This window comes from Notamacropus eugenii, chromosome 1, assembly GCF_028372415.1.
Source record: "Notamacropus eugenii isolate mMacEug1 chromosome 1, mMacEug1.pri_v2, whole genome shotgun sequence".
In the NCBI taxonomy this organism is placed as follows: Eukaryota; Metazoa; Chordata; class Mammalia; order Diprotodontia; family Macropodidae; genus Notamacropus; species Notamacropus eugenii.
Genome location: NC_092872.1, coordinates 499,641,980 through 499,664,718, shown reverse-complemented (window position 1 = coordinate 499,664,718; position 22,739 = coordinate 499,641,980). Strand labels below are relative to the sequence as shown.

The 22,739-nt window shown below is 39.4% G+C and overlaps 1 protein-coding gene across 1 annotated transcript in view; it reads left to right on the top strand.

Moving 5' to 3' along the window:
• The window catches only part of SLCO4A1 (solute carrier organic anion transporter family member 4A1), a 71,150-nt gene that overhangs the window by 34,920 nt on the left and 13,491 nt on the right, over positions 1-22,739 (top strand). The window contains exons 2-5 of the mRNA XM_072633346.1: positions 260-1,219; positions 4,422-4,512; positions 8,716-8,837; positions 9,980-10,091. Coding sequence (XP_072489447.1) covers positions 400-1,219; positions 4,422-4,512; positions 8,716-8,837; positions 9,980-10,091 — 1,145 coding nt within the window. The 5' untranslated portion in view covers positions 260-399. The remainder of the gene's footprint in view (positions 1-259; positions 1,220-4,421; positions 4,513-8,715; positions 8,838-9,979; positions 10,092-22,739) is intronic.

The following is a 22,739-nucleotide window of genomic DNA, read 5'->3' as shown; positions in this document are numbered from 1 at the left end:
CTGTCACTGGGCCTGCATCTAAAGACCTTTTAGTTTGATAGGACTTGCTGGAGAATGTAGCCTTTAAGATCTCAGTATCATCATCCATCTTTCATCATGATGAAAGCCATTCAACTTGGCCACCAATTGTAGCACTTTAGCAAGAAGGCTCATTAGTTAGGGATTTGGGCTTCCCTTAGTCTGGGGATGGGGAATGACTGAAATACAGATCCACACAAAGATAAGTTTGGAATCCACTAATTTAATATTCTTATTACAGGATGAAGCATATTCAGAAGGACACAGAACAGAGACTTAAAGCTTAACCATTCCTATTCTCATCACTTTTTTTTTTACTTGAACCTCTGGAAATCAAATCATTTGCACTGTGTGAACCCTGAAAGCTGGATCCCCTTGTTGATGGAAATGCCACAAAATCCAAGGGGAGAAAACACCTTCATTTCAACCCAGTCATTTGTGTTTTCCAGCGTACCCACTCCAGTTGAGAATGGATTTGACATCAACACTCCGGGCACCAAAGATCTGTGTCACATACCCTTGAGCAATGGCACTGTACTTTCAAATGCTAACGGTCCTTTAGACTCTTGCATGCAGCCCCTCTGCAATGCCACATCTGGCAAATCCAGCCCCTGTAGTGAAGAAGTCAAATATGTGTCTGCAGAGGGAGAAAACATTGCCTGTGGCTGGGGGGCTTTCACCCCTGATTGTTTACAGTTTTTTAATACACCCAAAGGAATACTCTTTTTCCTCTGCCTGGCCTCCTTTCTGCAGGGGATGACAGTGAATGGATTCATCAACACTGTCATCACCTCCATTGAACGTCGCTATGATCTCCACAGTTACCAGAGTGGACTTATTGCCAGTTCATATGACATAGCAGCTTGTGTCTGTCTGACCTTTGTCAGCTACTTTGGAGGCACTGGACACAAACCTCGGTGGCTTGGGTGGGGTATCTTGGTAATGGGGCTTGGCTCCCTTGTGTTTGCTTTGCCTCAGTTTACCACTGGTCATTATGAAGTGAACTTCTCAGAAGAGTTTGGAACATGTGGCTCAAATCAAAATATATCCTGTATAGAAAGTACCTCAAGTCTCTCCAACTACAGGTTTGTCTTCATGCTTGGGCAATTCCTTCATGGGATTGGTGCAACACCACTGTACACTCTGGGAGTGACCTATCTCGATGAAAATGTCAAGTCCAACTACTCTCCAGTCTATATTGGTAAGTGGAATAGCCTATCCATGAAAATCTTTCTTTTTGGATATTAAATACACATGGTGTGTAATTAATGGTGTGTATTAGAATGAAAAATGATCTATCTCCAAATGGGGTGCTATGAAAATATGTGTGTGTGTGTGTGTGTGCAACTAGCAAAATGTTGTGCTTTGCAGAGACAAGGCCTGCTAACAAGTCATCATTTTGATTCAGTTAAGTATCAAGTTGATCCTATAGCAAGGGAATTTACCAATGAGAGGAAAAAAGAGATAAACAAGTGACATATTGTGTTTAAAAAAAATTTAAGGTGTATGTGTGTATTGAGGGGAATGGGTAAGAATGAAATTCTAAAAGAGATTCATTATCTAAGTTTCTTATATAATAGAAAAAATGTAGTCAGCTTAAAAGAGGGTTGTGTCCTTTATAAGATCTGTCTGTGGTTGCAAAGTGCAGAGGTTCTTAATCTTTTTATATCAGGGACCCCGGACACAGTCTGGTGAAAACTTTAGACCCCTTTTCAGAATAATGTTTTTAAATAATTAAAGGAAACACTCAATGTTGGTTAGAGGTGAGTGAAGGTAAAGATATAATTATTTTTCTTATTCAAGTTTGTGGATCTCCTGAAATCTATGCACAGACTCTTTGAAGGTCTATGAACCTCAGGTTAAGAACCACTAACCTGAGAGTCACTGCCTCTGGGTTCAAGTCCTTTCTCTGCCACATAATAGCTGAGACACCATGGTCAAGTCACTTTTTATGCTCTTGGTGCTCCAGGCAACTTTTTAAGATCATACATTCAAGATGAATTATTTAACTAAATAGGTATAGAGAATTTTTGCATTGGGACTTCCTCAGAACATTATTTCCAGTCCCATGATTTAATTGATGTAGGGAACTTCCAATGTGATACTCTCTCTACCCAGGCAAGTCAGAACTATATGTATTTGGACCTGACTTGTGAGTTCATGGGTGTAACTCCCATCAAAGAGTTCTCCTCTTGGGGCACTGAGACTTGCCGAAGGTCACCAACCTATATGTATATATCAAAGGAAGTACTTGAATTCACATTATCCTGACTGAGTCTGGCTCTATCCATTATGTCTTGCTTGCCTCTTATCTATATATAAAATTGTATATTTTTGGTGTATAACATACAGAAGAGACAGCATGACATACATATTCATAAACATATGGATACATATACACGGATATGCTGGAGCACGCTTATACTGCTTCTTGAGAGGCAATTATTAAATTTTTAATGTGAGCATTAATTTATGTCTCAGAAATTAGCAAAAAACCTTCAAATCAGGGTTTGATTGTTTTGTTGATTGTCTAGACTTAAGAAAGTGATGGAGAAAATGCTAATAATGCAAATTAAACTTTTAATATGTGGCATACATACTTTTTTTAACGGAGACGCAGTAGTTCAGTGTTTATCAGCATGTGCATGTGCTCGCACATGTGTGTGTGTGGTGTGTGTTTGTGGGGGCCAGGGGCAATGGTGTAAAGGTTTTTCTGAATTGGTGCATGAGGAAATGCATGAAGTGTGTCCAGGAAATAAGTTCTCTATACAGTTCTCTCACTTGCCCTTCTAGACCCCATAAACGTGTAATTTGAAGAGAGCACATCATGGTCACTAGAACTAAACGTAGTACAAAGCCATTGCCATTAATGAAATAACACAGAGCACATGTTCCGAGCAACTTTGTAATTTTACTTTACATAGAAAGTACAGCATACGCTGTTAATGTTGAAAAAACTTGGAAACTTTTATTTCTTTCCCAAGAGTAAACTGGGGGTGTTATTATTGCATTTTTCAAACACTTCAGATGTTTTGAGTCATTCCAATCTAGCCTTTGTGTTAGATTTTTAGTTACAATGCTCAACTGAGGAACTTAGATAAATTTATTTCAGGGCTGAGCCAGTAGAGAATTCATAATTCCATTCAGAAAAAGTTGTAAGTTTAATTCACAAGACCAGAGACAAGTGTTAATGCCTTCCCATCACTGATCAAAGTACTTCAATTGGTCTCCTGTGATTTAATGGTCCCACTTGATTGGAGGATATGTCTGTCTATCCATCATCCATCAGTCTGACTCTATGAAACCATTCCTGGACCTATACAGGTGAGGAAAATGTTGAGATACATGTGACCCAGCTTTGCATTCAGAGGATCATAGAGTTAGAGATAGAAGAGGCCTTAGAGGCCATCTAATCCAACTCCCTTCATTTTTGAGTTAAAGAAATAGAAGCCCAGAGAAATTAAGTTACTTGCCCAGGGTCATACAAGGAGTATAGGGTAAAGCAAAGATTTGAACTTACATCATCGAATTTCAAATCCCAAACCATACTTACCAAGACAGTATTTTCATGGGGAGGATATCCCAGATGAAATTCAAAATTGATCTCTTTGTATTATAGCCAATACTAAAAACATTTTTGGAAAATATACCCACGTATCATAAAGAGCTTTCCTGAAACCTCAGAGACTATCTGGCCTACAATGTGTCCAAATCAGAATCCCCTCTACTTCATACCCAGCAAATTGTTATCCAGCCTTTATCCAAAGACTTTGAGTAAAGGAGTCCACTAACTGTTGAGATACCTTTTGTCATTCATAAAATGGAGGAAGGAAAGAGGGAAAGAAGGAAACATCTATGCTAGACACTTAATAAATATTATCTCATTTGATCCTCACAACAACACAGGGAGGGAAGTGATATTATTATACCCATTTTATAGATAAGGAAACTGAGGCAAGCAGAAGTTAGGTGATTTATCCATAGTCACATAGCTAGTAAGTGTCTGAGGTCACATTTGAACTCAGGTCTTCCTGAGTCTAGGCTCAGTACAGTATCTACTGAGCCACCTAGCTGCCTCCAGTGGATGATCTGAGATCCCTTCCTCTTCTAAAAATCTCTGTGATCCTACTCAGCAGAGACAAAACTTGAACCCAGGTCTCTTCTCTTTCTACTACGTCATGTGTAGATCAAGGCTCTTTCCCCACCTTCCCCTCCCAAAGCCTTCCTAGTCCCAAAGGAAGAAAGAGACTGTACCTCAGACGTGTCAGAAATGTGAGAGCCTCAGTTGGAGTCATGTTGTGGAAACAAAGCCACGCTAATCCAGTGCAAACTGGGTAACCCCTTTTTAAGGAAAGTATGCCATCCCCCAATTTAACTGATCTGTTTTGTTTGTTTGTTAACAGCAATTTTCTATACAGCTGCAATTCTTGGCCCTGCAGCAGGTTACCTGATTGGAGGAGCAATGCTGAACATTTACACTGAAATTGGCCAACAGTAAGTAAATATAAATTGGTTTATTCTGTTTAGACTCAGACACACTTGATTCTTAATTATGTAGAAGAAGCCTTTTGGGAGGGATTATACCTGTTCCTTCTTTGCTATAAAGAACCCAGAGTGGGGAAACTTCCTCTGCCAATGTAAAGTGGCATCTTCTTTGTAATTTATAGTTGTAGAAATTGGATGAGGACATTTTGAGGTTAGGTGACTTGCCCTGGGTTACACAGACAGTATGTGCCAGAAGGAGGATTTGGACCAAGGTACTCCTTGATTCTGAGACCAGATCTTTATCCACGATCCCATGGCTGATGCTAATGGAAAGAAACCTGGTGGGTTTTTTTCTATGTGGCACCAGATTTATTTGCATATCCTTTGCTAAAGGTGATTTCTAACCCTAATTTTAGGTTTTATAGGAGTATATCTGTAGTAACTCTGACCACACACTTCACAGGAGCCTTGGAATCATAGGACACAGAGTTAGAAGGGGCTTCAGAGGTCCCACTCCTACCTGAGTCCCAAGGCTTCTCTAGAACTAGGGATAAAAGGCTACATTTTGCACATGAGAAAGGCCCCTCCAGTCCTCTTCCCATGGCCCCTCATACAAAGGGAGGAAGCAGGGTACAGTGGGAAGAATTAAGATTTGAGTTTTAATCCCTACCCTGCCACTTAATATCCTTGACCTTAGGCAAAATTAGTCATAGTAATTATTAGTATTCATAATAATAATAATAATTCTCCTAACTGCCATAACCACCCTTTCCTTTATATAAATGCTTAATATTATTATTAATATTTTATCAATATTACTTATTCTTTTAATTTAACAATTGGCATATTGCTAACATAATTGATAATAAAATTATAAACAATAATATAAAATAGCAAGAATTTATATAGCACATGTGTGTGTGTGCATAATATGTATGTATGCACATATATATTCTTATTTTATCCTTACAACAACTTGTGTGGTAAGTCCTATTATGATCTCTATTTTGCAAATGAAGAAACTGAGTCTGAGAGAAGTAAATTGACTTGCCCAGGGTGACACAGTTTTGAGTGTCAGAAGCAGGGTTCTAACTCAGGTCTTAACTGACTCCAAGTCCAGCACTCTAGTGCCCCCTAGCGGCACTGGAGTGCCAGACTTTTTTTTTATCAGTAACAAAACATGTGATGACTAAGCTGTTTTCCAGTGCTCACAGGGAAGAAAAACTTGTTGTAGGACATTATGAATGGGTGCCAGAGGGTTAAATGCCCTCCCAGTGGTGGTACTGGAACATAATCTGAGTTCTTTGAAAAGAGAGATTCAGCTAATAAAACCACTTTTTTAGTAGGCAATTGACATTCCAATATTTTACTTGAAATTCAAATTTCATTTTCTTTTATATTCTTCTCTTGTTGACTAGTTGACTTGTTTTTATCTGTATGGAGAGGTGGGTGAGTGGGAGGGAAGGGCAGGACCTCGGAAATCCTAACCAGAAGAAGAAGAAAACATGAGAGGCATCATGGCATGGCCTCAGTTTTAGAATCAGGAAGATCTGGATTCAAATCCTGCCTTTGACACCTGCTGACATCTCAGTTCCCTAAACCACTCTTTTAAGACCATTGATTACAGGCAATTACATAACAGCATCGGTCAGTCAACAAGAATTAGTTGAATTCTTCAAGAGTTCTTCATAGTGTAAGACCCAGAAAGTGGGAGAAGGGGGAAGGCCCTGAGAGAAGGAAGCCTTTCTCATAATGATTGAAATTTCCTGTTTTGTTGTTTCTTATTATTTGTGATTACCACACTCCACTCCTTTTCAGTGAGCTACTAATAGTTCCCCTCATTATATTTACTAGTCTTCCTTTTCCAAGCTGTCTGGTTGGATTTATTCTATATTTATGAGCCTCATTTCAGGCATTTCCACACCTTGAAATCTTTCCACAGATGGGACTTCCTTGCCCTCCTCGGTCTTTCTAAAGCTTTACAGCTGTTACAAATTCCAATATCTTGCTACATATTGAACAAGAGGTGTATCAAATGTTGCTGCTGTTAGATGCACAAAAAATGTATGGCGGATGCCTCACAAAACCCTTGCTACAACTGGAATTTCATTTCTCCGTTACCCTTTTCACATTCTTCTGGAAACATTAAAATAGGAGGCATTGCAATGATGTTCCTGGTCTAGAAAGCTTGCAGATGGCCTTAAAAGCCCTGCAAAAACTAAGCCTTCATCCCGTCCATGTTGAACTATTTCCTTCTTCCCCAACAGTTTTCTAGTCTGCTCCATTGCCCTGAATCTCTTTTAGGGAATTCAGCAGATAGATAAGGTGTGTGTGAGCAGCCTAGGATATTTGAGGAGGTCATAGCCAATGACTTCTAAAGTCTTTCCTAGCTCTAAAGATCTGACTCCCTAGCCACAAGTCATTCCTCTCATTTTCCTCTTCTATAACAGACCCAAAGCTCTCCTACTATCTTATTTGGTAACTCAGAGTTTCTTAGGGTTCTTACCAGACTCAGAGGTGTAGGATTCTTACCAGCACAGAACCTAGAAACAGACGCAATGTGGTAAAGTATATCCAGTGTTGGATTCAGAGTCAGAGAGACCTGAGTTCAAATCTATTTCAGACACTAACTGTGTAACTAGCAAGTTGCTTAACTGTTTGTCTCAGTTTACCTATTAGTAAAATGAGCTGGAGAAGTAAGTGACAAAACCATGCCAGCATCTCTGGCAAGAAAACCCCAAATGGGGTCAGAGAGAATCAGACGTGACTGAAATAACTAAACAACAACAATAAATCTATGCAAATTGTTTCACCTCTCTGGGCCTCAGTTTCTTCATCTGTAAAATTAAGGAGTTAGACAAGATGACTTCTAAAGTTCCTCCCAACTCTATCGTATTATGAGCAGTTTCCACAGTGGAGCTGAATTGGCAATTAGAGTAAAATTCCCCCAAATCGTTTTCTTCTTATTTACATTTTCAGTTAGAACAAAACATTTTTACATGTGAGTTACAACTGAACTTGTAAAGGTCTTTTGCTGCAAACTTCCAGCTGGTTTTCATTGAGCCTCTCTGCTCCCACTTAGAAAATTTTATGAGGCCCCAGATATGCAATCTGTTCATCTCATTTGAACTGCTTTAGTTTTAATGACTGGGGGATGAAATACACTGCACTTGCTCATCCAGGGAACGCCTGCTGATCCTAGACCTCAAAATAGGAAGCCTGGTATCTGTGGGCCCCATTTTGATTATTCTGGAGAGAGATCAGATTACTGTAGTTCTTCACACTAATATTTAGAACTAGGCACATTAGCTGGAAAGCATGGTGCCCAAATTCATCATTAGAATTGCTTGAAAGCCACATGGTGTGGTGGAAAGAGAGAAGGCCTTGGAGCATTGAGTTTGAAACACAGCTCTTAGATCCCTTAATAGCTGTGTGACCTTGGGCAAAGCCTGGACTGCTCCATGCCATGCCACTGCCCATGCCTCCCTCTTTTCCACATCTCCTTTATGGAGAGTCTTCTCCTCATTAGAACATAAACTTCTTGAGGGCAGAGATAATCTCGCTTGCTTGTATTGATATTTTGACCACTTAGCACCGGGCTGAAACATAGGAAGCACTTAATTGATGCTTTATCTCTTTGTCTACCACCTATTTATCTACTTAACCTACCTATCCACTTACCTACATTGATCCAATCAATATTCCCCCCATCTGAATTCCCTCATTTATAAAATGGGGATGATATTACTTATGCAACCCACCTCACAGGATTGTGAAAAGAGTTTTACAAACTGTACTATAACAAAGAGGTAGTGGGGTGCCTCAGAAAGAGCAATGAATTTGGAGTAAGTGAACCTGGGCTCATATTCCACCTCAGTCACTTTCTACCAGTGTGACCTTAGAAAAGTCATTTAACCACTCTGAGCCTCAGTTTCTATATTAGTAAAATGACAGGGTTGGACTAGATGGCTCCTAGGGAAACTTTCCAGTGTTAGTCTAGATCCATAGGCATCATGGGAATAGGAGCAGCTTTTATTTTTTGCATCAGAATAAAGAATATATTTATCAATATTACATACTTGCTTAGAATAATCAGATCCCATTAGAAAAGTATGTGAAGAAGGGGCATAGAGCTAAGGTGTGTACACTTCTGGCTGGATTTATGATAAACAGTGATTTGAGACATCACTTTCTTTTTTCCCCCTCCTTCAGGACTGAACTAACTACAGAAAATCCTTTGTGGGTTGGGGCCTGGTGGATTGGGTTCCTGGGGGCTGGAGCATCTGCCTTCCTCATTTCCATCCCCATCCTTGGCTACCCTCGTCAACTGCCAGGTAGGCACTTCCTTTTCCCAGTCCTTCTCCTGTGGACCCAGATGGCTGAGGAGAAGAAAGTGAGCTTGCTGACCCTGCACAGCCCTCCCTCACTCAAATCAAAGTCAACTGCAAGTCATGTCATCATCTTGACGTCATGGTCCTCTTGGAGAATGAAGGACAAACACAACAACCACCTGTTATAAGGCATCTTGGAGGGGCAACAATGAGAATCCTGTGCAGGGACAGGGAGCCCACACCTCCCATCTTACCTTTCCCTTTGACATTGGAACAATTGGTCTCTGAAAGCCTTTCAAGCCTCATTTCTAACATGATTGTTCTGGATTAGTCAAGTGTGTGAAGGACACTGAGCTGAGCTACCAGACTTGAATACTTCAGACCAACAGTTGCTAATTGTGCACAGGGTGGGGGAACCTGAGCCTTTGTGGCCTGTGGTTAGTCTCTGTTTTCCAAGTTAGCAAACCTTGCCTCTCTGCTCTTTCCATTTACCGTATACTGATTTATGAGTACACACAAATAAGAAAGAAGATACAGTGGTGACCATGCAACGAGTGTCTGGTTAAACAGTTTTGCTTTCCTCCATGCCCTCATCCTTAAGTTGCCCATTTCCTATTCTCATTCATCAGACAGGTATCAGACAGGCCCTCTGGAGCTGTTGGACATACATGAGAATAATTTCTTACTTCCCCACACACCCCCCTCCAAAAACTTCCACATTTTCTGTCATTTTTGCCCCTAAAACATATTGCTCAAAACTGCTGTCTCTGCAGAGTCTGAGTAGGCCTTCAAAGATGGTGAACTGAGGGAAAGTTAGAATTTGCAAAAATCTCGTGCAAACTTGATTTCCACGGTCTTGTCTCATTATTTCATAATGAGATGTGTGAAAAAATCTAAATCAACAAATATTGGCAAGACCTTGTGCCTTCAAGTTACCCAGTCTGAGCCATCTTATAACCACAGGCCTGAATGTCACCGTAAGGGAGTAGAGCCCATTGGTGATGATCAAGTGGAATTTTTAAATGGAGGTGTTAGAAATGCAGCTTGCCTGTCTGATCATTATGGGTATTCTCAATAAACTGACTTACAGGATACTTTCTCATTCTTGCTATTTGCCTTTAAATTTTCTTTTCATCTTCTTCCAGGATCTCAGCGATATGTGGTAATGAGGGTGTCTGAAACTCATCAGTTAAAGGATGGGAGCCATAAGACTGCATCTGATCCAGACTTTGGGAAAACAGTCAAAGATCTGCCTCTGTAAGGACCTGTCTCATCAGCCTTCTGGAAACACTGCTGCTGATGACTTTGATATTTGTAATGAACCTCTCTTAAACTGTGTCTTTCCTATCATGACTCCCCTAACCCCTCAGGGATTGAAATTTTCATTATATTTCCCATAATTCCCTTCCTGCAAAAGGGTTTATTTTTACATTGTAGAGATATATTAGAGACAGGTTAATTTTTTTTAAGTTATGTAATGAACAAATGATTAATTTCTAAACCTTTTCTTAAAGCTCAGATGTCACATAAATGTCTCTTTCTACTGATTCTCTGGTTTGGAAGTGGAAGAACAACATACACAGATCTTTAGAGCTAGCCACCCCTTTTCTGAATCTCTGCCTTAACAAATGGGTTTTGCTCTTAAAGAAAGGTCTGTGGTCCTCCCTGGGCAGCTTATCTTTGTTACAATCAGTCTGGGCACCAACTGCTAGTTAAATGCATCTTGCCCTGCTCAGCAACCTTAATGTTATCACTGTTAATAGTCTCGCCATGTGCTTGGCATCTGGCAGCCCTCACCCCATCCCACAGTGGTCTTTTATCTTCACAAATCAGATCTCACTCACATATATGGAATCATGGGAAATTTGCTACCAAATTAGCTTTCTCTAAATCAGAAGCAGGGAATGCCAGCAGGATTTGCCAGCACCAGGATGATGCAATTTGACCCACAAAGAAAATTTCTGATGATTATGAGTTTCAAGTGATTCCAGCAAGCTGAATTCTATGCTGACTATTTCCCATGCACAGCAGGGTGGTGTCAGGCTCATACCATTATCTCATGGGGCATTTAAAGGATTTGAGCAAGAAAACATTGTCTGCCTCTCATTTCCTTCTCATTTTTCTCCCCATCTGTTGGACAGGAAGTACATTTCTTGTTACGTTTTTTATTTCCAAATATTCATTTCTTTGTTTCATGTCACAGTGATTTCATCTCCCCCTCCCTCCAGCTTTTGGTTTAATTTGACTGTGTCCTTTTCCTTCAGAATTACTTAATGTATTGTCTTTGGTCTTTCATACAATGACAATGTAGTTCAGAATGGGATTTCCAGTGGACCTGACCTCCTTTTAGACACTCTGGAGATAGAATTCAGTTTGAAACAGTTTGGAAGCTCTGAGAAGCATTTTTTTTCTGAATCCATTAGTAAATCTAATTGGCCACATTAGGACTGGGGGCTTTCACTGTTCACTGTGGGAATTGATTACAACCACTGCAGGGGGCTAAAGGATGTTGTTAGGGGTACTGCCCTGTTTTCACTATTAGGGAGGAGTAGAATAAGTGACAGGTACAGAGTGATGTATTTCTGCAAAGTCACTCATTTTCTCCCTATGCCCTTTCTTCTCAGTTCTGCCTGTGACTGAGACAAGAGGCAGAAGAGAAGTAGAAAAAAAATCCAATGAGCCATATAAGAGCTTTAGACCATCAAATTCTTGTTAAAATTGAGTTTTTTAACTGTTTTTTGCCTGTCTCATATTTTTGTTTTTACCTTTAAAAATGATTTTAGAATATTGAGAACATGTTGGTAGCACTGTTCCATTGAGCACCCTAACACAAAAGCTTGACTTGGCCTCTGCCTTGAGATGAGACTTAACAGGACTCATGGAAGGTCCTGCACTTGAATTTTAAAACTATAAACCACAGAAGTATGGGACATAAGACACATAGGCAATGCAGGGGATAGAGCGCTGAGTTTAGAATCAGGAATTCTCATCTTTATGAGTTTAAATTTGGCCTCAGACACTTACTACCTGTGTGACCCTGGGAAAGTTGCTTCACCCTGTTGGCTTCAGTTTCCCCATTTGTAAAATGAGCTGGAGTAGAAAATGACAAACCACTCCAGTATCTTTGCCTAGAAAACCTCAAATGTGATCACGAAGAGTCAGACGTCACTAAAAAACAGCTGAACAGCAAAACACAGGTATAAGCTAGAGAAAGGCAAGCATGACTAAACAACCATTGGGGTGGGCAGGAGGTGGGAGACAGAGGCACGGTGCGGGAATCTAAAGGTTTTTAGTGAACCACAAGTTTAATATGAACCAAAAAAAGATGTAGTAGCCAAAAAGCTAAAGCTGTCATAGATTGCACTAATAGATATAAAATTTCCAGAATGAGGAAAGTGACTGTCCCTTTTGTATACTTGGCCCAGATCAGACAGCAACAGAAGAGCCTTATTCAATTCGTTGAGGGCTACACTATAGGAAGGATATTGGCAAGCTGAAGAGTATCCAAAGAGAGGTGGAGGATGGCAGTGGAGAACAGCCAAGATGATAAGAGAATCCTGCCATATAAAGATTAACAGAAGAAACTGGGGGTGTTTAGCTGTCCAAAAGTTGAATACAGAGAGTGGTTGACTACTTGAAGGGTTTTTGAAAGTGAATTTCTGTTCTGTTATGGGGTGGGTGATCTAGCAATCCATTAAGGTCGCTGTTAACTCTGAGACTCTATGAAGTTTGCCAAACTCTTGTCAAAGATCGGTTGCTCTCATAAATCTTAAGGTCAGCATGTCCTCTCTCTGGGACAGTAAAGAACAGTTTCTTGTTATCACAATTGTTAAAGCCAGGTTTGAGTTGTCTGAGATTGATATTCAACTCTCTCATTTTAGAGAGAAAGAAACTGAGACCTGACTGGAGAAAATGTTCAGTCTAGATCGCAGTCTTCTGGCTCTAAGTCCATCATTATTTCTACTACAATTAAGGATAAAATATGAAATTAATTCTCAGCATATTTGGACATTTGGAAAATAATAAGGATGAAAGTAAAGAGAAGGAGCTGGTCTCAGAGCCAGGAAGATCTAGGTTCAGGACAGACCCTGGTCACATACTGGCTGTGTGACCCTGGGCAAGTAACTCAGGTTCTCAGTGCCTCAGACAACTCTGCAAGACTCTTAAGTGACAGAGGATACATTGATCTGCTTTAGTAAAGGTTTTGGGGGCTGTTGAGTTGTTTTTTTGTCTCTGGGTAACTCCCTACATTAATGAAATTATTTATTGGTTTTCTTTCCACCCACCCCCTCAAAAAAAAAAAAATGAAACCACAATTTAATCAGGTCTTCCCAATTAGTTGGTCTTGAGATAAATTATTTGTTTCATTAAAGGTTAAATGTCTGAATACTTCACTGAACCAGCTGCTGTCAATAAGATTAATTCCAGAAGAAAAATGCCATTTCTCAGGATCATAACTTATCCTCTAGGGAAATTAAATCTGATAATTATAGCTGAGAAAAAGCAGATAATAATAAAAGCCTAGGAAACTTTAAATGCCACCGCAAACATTCTCCTTATCTCTTGTTATTTGTTTGTGAGCCCTCCCTAAGATCTCCTGTTATTTCCTTCCATGAGAGTTTAGGTAAAGTCATGTGGAAGGAAGTATAGTTTTCCAAACCCATTGCCTGAGTTCCTGTAGCCCTGTGCCCATTTTATTCAAAGAACTTTCTGTTATCAGATGACCATAACCTTGAGAGCTATTAGCTGAGCCTTGTTATTGCGTTGGAATAGAAACTAGAAGGTACTATTTTTACCAGAACACAAGCTATTAACCTATTGAGGAATACAAAATATACAAATAATAACTTTGGCTGCCTGGGGAGAGTTCCACAAAACATGCCTGACACAAGCATTTCAAATATACCCTTATATTGCCATTTTAAAAACTTCATTTGGGGGGACTAAGTGGGAAGGGACTTTAGACCTCGAAACATGAAGGGAAAACTTGTGCATTACGTCATATGGGAGAGAGAAGAGGGAAGAGACAGATCTCGGCACACCAAAAGGATGCTGGGAGAGGAAGTGAGAGACAGGAAGCATGCATGCCATCTAGTATCTTTCTTTTCTAACTTTTACTGCTAACTAGGTACTTTGCCTTCCCATGCTGAAGGAGTACAAGTGCTATCCACATCCTTCAGATTTTTATGCCCTTGGGCAAAGCTCTGATCACCCTTCCTTAGTAATGACTCCAGATGAAACATTTATTTGTTACTGACCCCTCTTTTCCCTGAAGTCTTGCTCTAAGGCTTTCTTGTGGTGCTGAGGTAAGCCTTGAATATTGTTCTATCAGAGCACAAGCCTGGCCCTACCAAGTTGGAAGGGCTTTGAAATCAGACCTTGGGATGATTTTTTTCTGCCACAGCAACTTTCAAAGACTATCTCACTACTAAGATTATAGAGGAGTTGTAATCTACACCAGAGGAGGCACACTCACAAAATTACAGATCATTAAAGTCATTTCCTGATACTGAAAGAGGATACTTCCCCACCCCCTTCCTCCATTGAGGGAGAGATCAAGTGGTTAACTAGAATGGAAACATCCTAGATTTCAAAAATAAACTTCTGAAGAACTAGGTTAGTTCATTTTAACGTGTATAGGGAGCAGCAAAGAGATCTTATGTTGTTTCCAGCAATTAAAAACATTGGCCTAGAATAGAGGGCACCTCAATTCTTGTTTTAGTCCATGTATAAGAACAGCCATGTGACCTTGGACAAGTCCTTTCCCCCTTCTTTTGGCCTTAGTTTGTTCCTCTATAAAAGAAGGAAAGGGTCCAAATAGACAAACTCACAACTTCCTTCTTGCTCTAAAAGTCTGTGATGCTCACTATCTTGAAGAGCTAATTTAGATCACCAAGTGAGAAGATGCTCTTCCACTAATACCACCTCTAGAGGGCTTGGTTCTTAGGACTCTTATTTCAGTGACGAGTACGTTTTACAAATGATGTTCCAGAAGGATAATTAAATGGGATTGTTTGTTTTGGTGTTTGGTTTTGGGGGAGGGAGAGAGAGTGATAACATTATGTTAGAGATAAGATACTCATCTAGTAGCTAAAGAGATTTTTACATACCAGTATCAGGCCTAGAGAAGGCCAAGACATTTCAAATGGCTCAGTTGAGATATAAATTGAAAAAGCAGCATTGTACAATGAGCAAAACCCTGGATCTCGAAATAAGAGACCCACGTTGAAATGTTAGCCTTAACACTAGAGTTCTGATCCTTTTAAATTCAGCTCATCATTCTAGTCTGTTCGTGTGTGTGTGTGTGTGTGTGTGTATCTGTGTATCTGTGTCTCCTTGACATATGTCTATCTGGGCTTATCTATCTGGGCTTCAATTTCCTTATCAATAAAATGGAATATATATACATATATATATAGACACACACATACACATATAACATGTATATACATATGTATATATCAATTATGTATTTATGTCTATTCATTTATTTTATATGTATGTATAATAACCAACAAAAAAGATTATATATGTGATTTTATGTATGTAACACATATACACACCTAATCCCATTTGAGCCTCACAAGCACCCTGGGAAGTACCTACTTTTGTTATTCTCCTTTTACAGATGAATGAACTGAGGCATAGAGAGGCTTGGTGACTTTCCCAGGGTCACATGACCTGTAAATAGGCAAGATTCGAACTAAGGTTTTCCTGACACAAAACCCAGCACTCTGTGTACTGTTACCTAGCTGCCACACACTCCTTGCTTATTGTGAGTGAAGTGCTTTATGAATTATATCTCAGTATTTTTGGATCCAGAATGTTGCCAGTATGAGTATATAGCATGCAACCTTTTCATGCGTTCTCCTTCTGAGTCATTCCATAAACCTCCTTTGAAGGCTGAGGTGCTAATTCTGGTAGACGGATGAAGGAGATCTATAGTGTGACCATCCATACTCACCATACATGCTTAAACTCTCATTTTTGTTGTAAAAGTCAATAACATGTACCACCTATTCTGGCCTGATTCATAAAAAAACCTCTCCTCAATTCAGATACCAGATTTGTTTATTAATTTGTCATTTGAAAGACCATGATTACGTGGCTGCAGAAAACTGTAATTTCACAAAGCACTCAGAATTCTTCTTCCTCATGAAAAACTGCTTTTTTCCATCTGAGGACGTGAGAATGAATATATTAGTCTATGACCCAGGACTTGAGAATTTTTTTTTCAGAATCAAACGAGTAATGACTTTATTCATGTATTCCTAAGTGAAACTACAAATACAAGAAGAGAGTTCTGGTATGCACACAATTATTTCATTCCTTTGGAATGTGAATTCATTAGACCTAGAAATATTAGTGCCCAAGAACTCCTGGATATAAAGCCCAGGGCATGGAAACGAGCTCAAACTTCCAGATTGGGTGTGCTATAATGGAAAGAATTATTTGGCTTGGAATCCAAAGGCCTGGATCTGCTACTTAATAGCTGGGTGACCTTGGGCAAGACACTTTTCACCTCTAGGCTTTGGTGTCTTTGTAAAATGGAGAGATTGGATAAGATGATTTCAAGGGGAAAGAAGATAATAATAGGGGAGGAGAAAAAAGTATTAAGCATCCACTGTGATCCAGGCACTGTGCTTTAATCCTTACCAACAAACCTGGGAAGTGTAGGTATTATTATCCCTATTTTACAGTTGAGGAAACTGAGGCGGATAGAGGTTAAGTGACTTGCTCAGGGTCACATAGCTAGTAAGTGTCTGAGGGTGGGTTTCAACCCAGGTCTTCTTGATGCCTGACACAGGCCTAGTGCTCGGCCCATAGCCATAACACTCTGCCCTCTTTGCTGTCCAAGAACTCCTTTCTGGGAGATGTGGCCTTCCATTTCTCTGTCAGGGACACCTCACTAACCCCAAGGAGTTCTTGAAGCTCCCACTTGGTACCAGAACTCTTCATGCTCTTCTGTCACTACTTCCAGCAGTAGCCATCTCTGGGGCCACTTTATTTCCCTAGAGGAACCTCACATATGCACAGCCTTCCCCTCCAGGGAACAGTCTCACACTCTCTATTTCTCTACTTGATCTCTCAGCTTTGGTTCTCTCTCTCCCTCATTTCCCTCACCCTCTCTCTCTCCCTCTCTCTTTCCTCCCTCTCCCTCTTGTTCTCCTTCCTTTCCCCTTTCTCCTTCCTCTCTTCTCCCTCTCTTGCCTCTCCTCCCTGTCCCTCTCTTCCCTTTCCTTCCTCTCCCTCTCCTTCTCTCCCTCTCTCCCTATCTCTCCCTCTTCTGTCTCTTCCTCTTCTGTCTCTCTCTCTTCTGTCTCTCTCTCTTCTGTCTCTCCCTCTCTCTCTCTTCCCTATCTCTTTCTTCCTTCTTCTCCCTCCTCTCACTCTCCTTCCTCTTTCTTCTCTCTCTCCATCTGCTCTTCCCTCCCCCTTTCCCTCTTCTTCCTCTACCTCTTCTCCCTCTCTCTCCTCTACCTCTTCTTCTTCCCCTCCCTCTCTTTCTTCTCTCTCACCCCATTTTCCCCCCACCCACTCTTCAAGGCCAAACCTAAGAATGAAGTTCAGGTTTATTTCTAACCATGATTCAATCATTCTCAATTATGGTATTACTAGGAATGCTTGTATTTTATGTATGGAAACATTTCAATGACAGAACAAAAGCGTCACCCGTGGTTAGGAAGAAAACCAAGAATAATTTCTGAGAGCATGTATCTTCTGCAAATCTCATCCCTATCCTCCATGGAAACACTTCAGATATTTGAAGATAGTGATCATATTCATCCCCCTACCAAGTCTCTTCCTCTTTAGGCTAAACCACCTCCACTCATGTCCACTAATCTTCAGCTAAGTACAACAAATGTTTCCCAAGCACCTAGCGTGTATAAAGCACTATAGTAGGCACTGGGACTACAGAACCAAAAACACAAGACAAAATAAAACCAGTTCTTGTTTTCAAGGAACTTGCATTCTATTGGATTATATGATACACAAAAAAAGTAAACACAAAGATTACTTTAAGTTTAAAAGTATTTCATTTTTCCCAATTACATGTCAAGAGAAATTTTTATAAGATTTTAAATTCCAAATTTTTCTCACTTCCTTCCCTTCTTCTGAAAATGGTAGGCAGTTTGATGTAGGTTATATATGTACTATCTTGTAAAAAAAATTTCCGTATTAGTTATTGTGAAAAAAGAAACAGAACAAAAGGAAAAAATATGAGTAAGAAGTGAAATAATATGTTTCAATCTACATCCAGAGTCCATTGGTTCTTTATCTGGGTATGGATTGCATTTTCCTTCATGAGTTCTTTGTACTTCCCTTGGCTAACTGGATTGCTGAGAAGAACTGGGTCATTCATAGTTGTTCATCACACAATGCTGTTGATACTGTGTACATTCTATTCCCAGTTCTGCTTCTCTCAGCATCAATTTCAGATTTTTTCTGAAACCCATCTGCTCATCATTTCTTATAGCACAATAGTATTCCATTACATTCATACACCACAGCTTGTTCAGCTATTCCCCAATTGATGGGCATTCCCTCAATTTCCAATATTTTACCACCAGGAAAAGGGTTGCTATAAATACTTTTTCACATGTGGATCCTTTTCCCTTTTTTATGATCTCTTCAGGATATAAAGCTAGTAGGGGTATTGCTGCATCAAAAGGTATACACAGTTTGGTTGCCTTTGGGGGATAGTTTCAAATTGCTCTCCATCATGGTTGGATCAATTAACAGCTCCACTAACACTGCATGGGTGTCCCAATTTTCCCACATCCTGTCCAACATTTATCATTTTCCTTTTTTTCATATTAGCCAGTCTGATAGGTTCAGGTGGTATCTCAGAGTTGTTTTGTCACTTCTCTAATCAAAAGTGATTTAGAGTACTTCTTCATCTGCCTATATATAGCTTTGATTTCTCCATCTGAAAACTGCCTGTTTATATCCTTTGGCCATTCTTCAATTGTGAAATGACTTTTATTCTTATAAATTTGACTCAGTGCTCTATATATATTTGAGAAATGATGCCATTTGACAGAGACACTTGCTGTAAAGATAATTTCCTAGCTTTCTACTTTCCTTCTAATCTTGGTTGCATTGGTTTTGTTTGTGCAAAAGCTTTTTAATTTAAAATAATCAAAATGATCTATTTTACATTTTGTAATGTTCTCTATCTCTTGTTTGGTCATGAATTCTTCTTCTTCCAATAGATCTGACAGGTAGCCTATTCTTCACTCTTCTAGTTTGCTTATGGTGTCATTCTTTGTGTCTAAATCATGCTCCCATTTTGACCATTTCTTGCTATATAGTATGAGATGTTAGTCTATATTTACTTTATGTCCTATTGTTTTCTAATTTTCCCAGCAGTTTTTCTCAAATAGTGAGTTCTTATTCCAAAAGCTGTGGTCTTTTTATTTATCAAACACTGGATTACTATAGTTATTGACTACTGTGTCTTATGTACCTAATGTATTCCACTGGTCTACCACTCGATTTTTTAGCCAGTACCAGATAGTTCTGATGATTACTGCTTATATAGTTTGATATCTAGTATTTCTAGGCCTCCTTCCTTTGTATTTTTTTTTCATTAATCCCTTTATATTATTGACCTTTTGTTCTTCCAGAAAAAATTTGTGGTTATTTTTTCTAGCTCTATAAAACAATGTTTGGTAGTTTATTATTATGGCACTGAATAAGTAAATTAGTTTAAGCAGAATTGTCATTTTTATTATAATTGACTTGGCCTAAGTTTATTTTAGAATAGAGAGAGCTTCAACAACTACAGGAATTAAGAAATATTTCCTATAAGAGGTGGCACCTTTACTAAGCCTGGACTGTAAGAGGAAAGGAGATGGACAGCCTGCCTACTAGACAGCCTGAAGGGAATCAGATAATGTGGAATGTAAGGAACAGCAAAGCTAGTTTGCTCAGTCTTCAGTTGATGTAGTCTATAGTAGGTCAACAAATTAAAAAAAAAAAAAGTGGTACCTGAATTAACCACAGTATTTCAGGTATGGTGTAGCCAAGGAATAGCACAACAGAACTCTCATTTCCTGTGCTCTACACAAGAAATTTCTCCCATCATAGCCCAAGATTGCATAAACTTTTTTTGGCTGCTATGTCATACTTTTAGCTGACTGATTTGCAATCCACTGAAACCACTAAATCTATTTTCATACCAACTGTTCTCTAGCCCTGCCTCACCCATCTTGTCCTAGTGCAGTTGGTGTTTTTGACCAAAGGAGAAGATTTTTATATTTCTCTCCTTTGAAGTCCATCTTCAGTTAATCTCATCATGAGAGTACGTCCATCTTTTTGTGTCCTTTTAGCTACTCAACATGTTAGTTTGCCATACTAACTGAATTTCCTTTGCAAATTTGACATACTTTCTATGACTTTGTCTGAAGTACTGATACAGTGTTAACCAGATTGATTGGGCACTATTCTAAGTCAACGTTAACATATTAATTTCTACTCTTTAGGTACAGTCATCAAAATAGTTCTAAAGCCACCTCACTGTGATCTTACCTAGCTTATGTCTGTCAAATACCATGAAAAATTTTGCCAAGTTCTTTGTTGAAATCTAGGAAAATTTATGCCTATAGCCTTAATTCCCCAGGTTGACTGCCAGTAAACTGGCAAAAAGGAAATGAAAAAAGGGAAATGAGGTTGGCTGGCACTTCATGAACAATTTTCCCTTTTCTAGATGTTTGTAAATTATCCCATAAACACATTCTAGAATTTTTGCCAGTCCTAAGTCAAGCTTATTGGCCTATAGTTGGCAGACTCTGTCCTTTTCCATTCTTACGAAATAAGGACATTGCTATTTCCACAGTCTAAAAACTCTCCACCTCTTGCCAGTCCTTTTGGTACCTGAGAGTGTCATTCCTTCATCTCGGCCTAGTGACTTAAGTTCATTTTAGAACATTATTATTTTTAGCTTCCCATCTGTATAATCATGGAGTTGTGCTGTTTTATCTAGAAAGCCTGTTTGGAAACTAGTATTCTATGATTTTAAGCAATTAAAAATTTCTGGGTGATTTCCACCTTTTTCAGTCAAGTTTGGGAGTGGGGATACAGTATTACACAGCACTCTTCCCATGTAGCTTCCTAATAAGGGCATCTTTGCTTTTGCTTACTCTTTGGGTCTAGGCTTTAGTTATTTATTGGGGTTACTCCCAATGAGTTCTGTAATTACTTTATCCAAGCGTACGTTCTGTGATGGCATTGTAGTTTGCCTCCCCTCCCCACCAGCTTCTCAGTCTACCCATTTTCTTTTTCTTCCTCAACCAATATGACTCAGTCTTTGAAACTACATCTATCATTGAATGATATAATATAAACATGTCATTGTGCATACAGGAAATCGTGCCTTATCACCTGATACAGAGGAGAAGTTATATAGCCTTATCTAGAATGAGCTTCTTTAATTTTGAGGTAACTTTATCTGGGTAGGGAAGAAGCTCACTATAGTAACTATTCTTTGTCTTAGAGTGTTGTTTTGGGATACAAAGAGGTTAAGCACGTTGCCCAGTGTTACTCAACCAATCCTATGTCAGAGGCAGTACTTCCCCCAGGTCACCCTGACTCTTGGCTGGTACTCTGGTCATTATGTTGAGCATTACACCATCCCTTAATTAGACTTTATGACTTGAAAATCTTTTCCTTTTCAACCTTTGTGTCAAGTTGTCAAATTTTGATTGCTTCACCATCCATCACTGGTTAAACAAGGTGTCATGCCAAGTTTGAGATACATGCAGTGATATGAAACAGGCCCTTTTCTCAAGGAGGTTGTATCATAAGTAGTAGATGGGGGAAGGTAAAAGGAAAATCACATTAAGTACCTATGTTACAAAGGAGTTTGTTATACATCCAAAGGAGAGAACCAATCAAAATGCCATGAGAAATTCAAGGGAGGAGAAATCACCGTCACTGCAGTGAGGTGGGGGTGGGGGTCGGGGGTCAGGGATGACTTCTATTTCTGGAGTTTATAGGAATCCTTCTCTTCCCATAGCAATAACTAGTCATTTTTGACACCTGAACTAATTTGGTTGATGAGGAGGAGGAGGAAGTAAGGAAATGCTGAATCTGGCTATCACAAGACTGTTTCTGGGAAAATATCAGCAAGGGCTGGGCCATGGATGATCTCAGTGTCTATGAAGGATGTGTCTATAGAGGAAGGTGACCATATGATAGCTTCCTTTTTTTAATTATTCTTGCTTATTTGGTCCTAATCTCAGTTGTTTCTAAGCTGTAGAAGGAGTTCAAAAATGGTCACTATCTAAATTTCAGCACCTGAGACAAAGTTGTGGTCACCCTGCCTGGTTGTAGCCCTGAAAAACCCCTTCCCCCACAAAAAAGTGACATTATTTTTATAATAGTTAGCACTGATATAGTATTTTAAGGTTTGCAAATTACTTTACATAAATTATCTTATTTTTCAACAACACTTTTGGAGTAGGTATTATTATTGACTCCATCTTACAGATGAGGAAACTGAGGCTGAGAGAAGTTAAGTAATTTGCCTAGGGTAATACGTTTAGTAAATGTTTGAGATAGGATTTGAGCTCAGGGCTTCCTGACTCAAAGGCTAACATTCTATCACTTATACCACTTGGCTTTCTATAATTTAACTTTAATATAAATTATTTGAGAGACATCATGTTAGAGTATAGAGTCTCTAAAACTACAAGTTGAAGGACTGGCACTGATCTGCCTTGGTAGAGGGGGTTTTCACCAGGAATTCCCTACAGGGATGAAATCATAGTCTGATTTAAAAATATATATTTATTTCCTCAGTAAGGTGGAGCCCTATTAAAATTGACTTCCTTCCCTCACACATTTGCATATGCCATGCCTTCATTCAGTTTCCCTCCACCTAGCAACCAGTCCCTTGAA